At 48.6% G+C, this 6,000-nt stretch overlaps 1 protein-coding gene across 1 annotated transcript in view; it reads right to left on the bottom strand.

Annotated features, from left to right (window-relative positions):
• Positions 1–32: 32 nt before the first annotated feature.
• PAPPA (pappalysin 1) overlaps positions 33–6,000 on the bottom strand; it is a 174,599-nt gene continuing 168,631 nt past the window's right edge. Inside the window, exon 22 of the mRNA XM_066563008.1 lies at positions 33–140. Coding sequence (XP_066419105.1) covers positions 33–140 — 108 coding nt within the window. The remainder of the gene's footprint in view (positions 141–6,000) is intronic.

The raw sequence follows: 6,000 nt of genomic DNA, 5'->3' as shown, positions 1-6,000 counted from the left end.
CAGTGTGGTCCTCCTTTCCATGTCACTTGGCTTTACCCAAGACTGAAGCCACGCAGGTCTTTCTGGTTGTGCTCTTGGGCGTTGGGGTCCCGGCAAGCACACTCTCCTTGTAGGTCACAGGACATAGGAAACGGTGTCACCTGGGAAAGAAGCCAAAAACACAAAGGCATGAAGGAAGGAACACGCCTACAGCAACCTGGAGAACAAAAAATATCTCTGGGGTGAAATCTTCAGAGATCAGCTGCAATCTTCACTATGTTATTTTTTACAGTGATTTCTGTTAGTGCTGAGCTGGTGCTGCACGGAGGTTCCTAAGGGCCTATGGTTTGGGTGCTGCTGCTTTATTTGAGTCCATTTGTGCACTTAACTATGAATGTTCTTGGGTTCAGTTCCTCAGGAGCAGAACCAAGCACTGTCTCACAGATCAGTGCAGCTGGAGTCCAGCAGAGACTTCTCGGAGCACCTCTCGTGTCTGAGGTCAGGAGATGCAGCTAACAGGCACTGAGGCACAGCAGAGGAATGCAGTGGGAGACTGCTGCGTTCACCATCTGTCATCTCTCTGTGACCCCTCTGGAGAAGAGTGGGAAGGAGCTGAAACAATAGCCTGCAATGCTTACCCACGGAAAGCTGATTTGGGCCTCTTGCATCACAGTATCTACCTGCAGAAAAGGCAGTGGGACAAGTGTCTCACTTGCCCTGAAGTGAATTCCCAAGAATTTCTCCCATCTGCACAGACTGAACAGATGACCTCATTCCCCTCCTTTACACTGCTTCCAAGGCAGTGCCACAACCTGTTCCAATGTTCCCAGCGAGGGCTGCACAGGCTCTGTCTGCTCCCCCTGGCTCTGCTGCCACACGTTCACTCTCCCTTTCACAAACACTTTTCTCCAGGCTACAATGCCTGAGTCTGCCTGTTCCCTATGCGTCACCCGCAGCCCATCTAGGAATGTGGACCCGGCGTTGTGCTGTCATCTCCAGCTAGACCTTCCTCACGAGTCCCTGCCTGTGCCTCTCCAGGATGCCTTTCTCCTGACACACACAACTTGGGAAGGAGGGGTGTGGAGCTTAATTTCACAACTGGGTAGCCTAAGGCAGGGACATGCTGACAGAGACACTAAATAGCCAACGTTCATCACCAAATCAGGGCTTAGAGAGCCTCCTCCCCTTGCTTTTGATTCCATTCACAGCAGACCCGACCCTCCAGGTGGAGTGGAATAGGGTGATGACTCTTCATCAAGCCATGGCCTTGGTGACTTATGAACTAAATAACCAGTGAATAATCTGAATCTACAATTGCACAAATGTGGAGAATGCAAAGAGAAGAAAGAGTCCAAAAAGTTAGAAGCTAATGAATCCAAATAACTGGCAACTGAATAAGTTTATAAACTGCAGAAAACAATAGGAGCTTAAGGGTCACTTGATCCAACAGAAGCCAGCCCGAGCAGGACTGTCTCATATCACAGTGTTATGAATATTCTTAGATAGGAAAACAGAGAAGTCTGTAAACAATGGGGTTTGGGGAGGAGGCTGAGGAGGGATTGTTTTATGACTGAGTTAAAATACTGGAAAGGAAAAAGAAAAGATACATGCAAAATAAAAATTTAGTTTTTTCTGTTCAGTGTAGAAGGAAACATTTTGGTTTAGATTATCTGCTACATTTCAGGTTTGACCTTTCCCTTCAAGACAAACAAATAAAAAAGACTATTTCACAGCAAAAGTTATGTCTTGAAACAAAAACTTGTTTCACTTAGAAAATGCTCAAACAAAACATTTAAGTACGCCTGGAGTTTTCCTCTATTTTCATTTTTTTTATCCTGAATCATTCAGTTCAATCTGGATTTGGCAATGATTTTGACTTAAAAAATCCTCCCTGATGTACAATGAAGCTACTAGTTGGAGGCAAGACCTAGGAACCTGATTCTTTCATTTGTCTTGATCAAGCTTTTTTCCTCTCCCTGGCCTGGATTCCCTGTGTTTGCCTGTAACAACCTGACAAAGGAGATTAAGTAGCCCCTTCATTCAGAGGAGAGACAGGGAAGATGGATCCACACTCTGCACTGAACACAGGTCAGCCACACACCCAATTCAGGCATTTCAGTAAAGTGTCTGAAATTAGTGGTGACAGCCCACTGCACTTTGTCTCTGCTGCTGTCCAGGCTTAAGCAGGATGTGCTGCAGACACAGAGATCCCAAACATGCTCCCATTTCACCTGCAGGAACATCAGAGCCAGGAGAGAAAGCCCTGCATGGCTCTGTCTCCAAACCACCAGCTCACATTCCCCTCACCTACTTTCTGCTGAAACAGCAGCTTCAGACACCCAAACTGGCATGAGTTTGATGTTGCCTGAAGTGCTCTACCTCCTTCATTTCTCTCCTCCCATTTCTCCTCGTGAATCCCTTGTTTTCCTCTTTGCTTTCTCACAGGATGTGCTCAGCCCTGGAGCGACCTGAAGAGGTGCACGTACGAGTGTGGATTGTTGCTGCATTACAGCCAATTTCTGGGGAGATGGAGCAACCAGAGAAAAAATGTCTGGCTGTTTATTGTCTCCCAATAGTGGTCATGGCTAGAAGAGCAGAAGCTTTCTCTGAGGCAGAGCTGTGGCCCCCAGAGCAGACAGCTTTGTCGCTCAGCAGCAGTTCCCAGCAGTGGGTAGCCTGATGGAGAAAGGTTTCTTCCTGATCAGATCAGTCTTATTCACTTTATGTCCCTTATGAAGGCTTTTTATGCAATTTGATTTTTACAGTGCTATTGTCCAGATAGATGAATTGTTTTGTCTTATGGCAGTGAGCTCCAGAGATCAGTTTTCTATTATGTGAAAAGGCAGAGATTTCTATGGGTAATAAGCACAGTCACAGTCACATTAGACATGACAAAATTCTCCAAAAACTTAGCAGTAATATAGGGTTTTCCACTTTAAACAACATTTACAACAAATACACATTTGAGTTCCCCAAGGACCTGATTTCCATCGGTATTTAGGGAATTTAATCCACACACAGAATCTGCTGGGACTGTCTGAAGTACCCAGCTCAGGGAAACTGTGAAAACCCTTAAAAGAAGAACTGTCTGTTGCCTTGGGCTCACACAGTGACAGCCTCTGGAGTACACAGCCATGAAATAGAGCTGCTGGATGTGCTAGAAATAATAAATGCTGATCCTTTCACTGAATGATAGCCCATTTAGGTGTGGAGCCCAGATATACATACTCCAAGATTAACTACCTCTTTTCTTTTTAAATAGGTCTGTGAAAGCCCAACTCATTACCAGAATACACGACCTGCATTGAAATTTCCAGATAGACCCATTGTAGAGCCAGGAGTAAGGAGTCAGCTCCTCTTCCTTCAAAACACCAAGCCCTGCATTTCACCTATGACCATCTCCCCATGTAGAAAACCCAGAAAATGTCTAGGAGGGTAGGAAGAAAAAGCTAAAATTAAACTTAGGGCCTGTCTTGGACATTTGATAAAGTAATGTAAAATACTGTATTCTCAGACCAGCTAAAGTAGATTGAAAAAGACATAAGTGAAGAACACAGCTCCACACACCTACACACACAGCTCTTGGAGATGATCCAGAACAGTCATGGCACTGGATCAACAATGCTCCAGGGAATGTGAGTCACACCACAAGCACACTGGACCACAGACTATCCATCATCAAGAGAAAAGAGACACAATCCATCACTCCTGTCACCTGGAGTGTGCAGGACATGACACATCCTGCTCTGAACCTGGAGGAGCAAGGGCAGCAGGTGTGGGCTCACAGGTTGGGCAGGAGGCTGGCACAGACACCCAGGTGTAACTCATGGGGCATCCAAAACACCTCGACCAACTCACCACCATTGCTGCACAGTGCATGACCTCAGACTTCCTTCTCCAGCAAGGCATGGGAGCCCTGAGCATCCTCTCCCACACTGAGTGAAGAGACTTTGGATAAACTCAAGCTGCCTCTAGAAACAGCTGCTGGATGCTGCGCTCCCAACTGTGGGAACAAGGGCAACAATGCGACAGAGCCATGCAGAACTGGGATGTAGGTCATGGAATGAGTGAGAGGTCATAACTCCTCGCTACATGCACCTATCTGAAGAGGCTGGTGACATCCCAAGGCTGATCCCTGCTGAGAAAGGCCAGTCTGTAGGGAACTGGTGGGAATGTTGACAGCAGAAATCCCAGACAGGTAGAGGGAGGGATGGAAAACAGCTCTGCAAAGGCTGCAAGCTTGTCCCTCGCAGAGTCTGGTATCAGGCTGACCTGGCTGTGCCTTCTGCCCGAGCCTGGGGTTGGCTCACAGCAGCACCAGGGCAGGCAGGATTGGGCCCAGGGAGGGGGAAGCAGGGGAGGAAGGCTGCAAAGTGTTGGGAAACAGGCTGTTGTGAGATTTCAGCCCTGAAGTGTTTGCGAAATCTCCCAGACAGGCTCACTGGGGCTGAGGAGGCCCTGCTGCAGGCAGAGCCTTGGCGGGCAGTGTGGCCTGGGAGATAAGTGTGGCAGCCTGTGCTGAGTGTCACAGCCCTGTGCCTCCCCAGAGCCTCCCAGCTCAAACACCAGCAACTATTCTGTTCCCTGACAAGGCCCTTGTGGGATAAAAATGCATCCTGGAAGGGTCTTCCCAGTGTTTTTCAGCATTGAGGTCACCAGTTTGAGATAATGGAGCAAGAGCGAGCCCCCTTTTAGCTCTGAGCGCTGGTATGTGGGTTCACACCTAGGGCACTGCTCCAGAGGGCCTGGGAAGACAAAGCTGGCAGGAAACCTCCTCTCCATGCAGCACATGCACTTCTAAAATTTTCGTTAACTACTTCTTACTTTCATTAACACTTCTGAATTTTCGTTAACTACCCCACCATAAAGTGAGCTTTCCCCCGGTGAAACCAGCAGCCGTGGTGCATCCAGTCGTAGCTCAGCTGAACCCAACAGATGCTCTGCTCTCTCCATCGTGTGCAAACTGGGAGCTGCCTCACCAGAAGCCGTGGGAGCAGGATGGCCCAAAGCCAGCAGGGATTCCCGGGGAAGCCCAGCCCGCATGGATCCCGCATCCATCCCCGCCTGCCCGCGGAGCAGAGCGAGGGAGCCCTGCTTGCCAAACCACACGGAGCTCAGTCGCTCAGCAATCAGCTGTGCTTCCTACTCTCGTGCTACTGATTGTGCAAACATGAATGTAATTAGTCTAAATAATCACCAAAGATTTAATAGGAGCCAGACCACCCAGAGGCCAAATAGCTGGCGGTGGAGCAGGGAAGGTTTGTTCGCTGTTTTTTGTAACACTTGCTAATGAAGTGAGGTCGGATAGCAAAGCAAACACCCTCCACCAGCACATCCCCTGGGAACGCCGTATGTTGTGGGAAGCCCCACGTCCCTTGAAGCCAAGAACAGTTCTCTCAGGATAGGCAACATGTGCTGCTACCATCACTGCTTTTAATTTATTGACGCCTGGAAAGCCTCCCTGAAGGATTATGAAACCAAGCTCTGAGCCCCAAAATAAGCTCCCATCCCAACCAACCCTGACTGGAAACGCTCCTCTCACATGGCAAACAGCTACAGCCACTGAGCCTGTGACTGAGGGCTGGTGGGGAAGTGAGTTCACCCGCGCTTTGGGGAGAACCCGCGTGCTTGGAGCGCTCAGCCGCTTCCAGAAGCATGAAGCAACACTCAGAATTGGATCCTGCCTTCCTCCCTACTCACCCACCATTCATTCTATCTCTCTGGCTAATTATAGAGCTACAAACACACCCAGCTGGGGACAGGCCAGTAGTTAGGAGCAGTATCATGGCAGGAGCATCAGTTCTTCTGGATAAACAGGATTTCCTCAACTGGGGTGGTCACTTAAGCTTCTAATGGCACCAAACTGCCTCAGAAACATGTTGTGGCAATGGAGAAGGATCTGAGATTGCCTAAGACAGGTCTGTGTTGCAGTCAGAGAGCTGGGAGAAGGTGCTTATTTCTCCAAAATACCAAGAAGTGGTTATTTCTGTTGGCTTAGGGGTAGGAGTGCAGACTCATTCC

This window comes from Molothrus aeneus, chromosome 19 (genome assembly GCF_037042795.1).
Source record: "Molothrus aeneus isolate 106 chromosome 19, BPBGC_Maene_1.0, whole genome shotgun sequence".
Taxonomy (NCBI): Eukaryota; Metazoa; Chordata; class Aves; order Passeriformes; family Icteridae; genus Molothrus; species Molothrus aeneus.
Note: the sequence above shows the minus strand (reverse complement) of the source record. Positions and strands in the feature narration are given on the sequence as shown.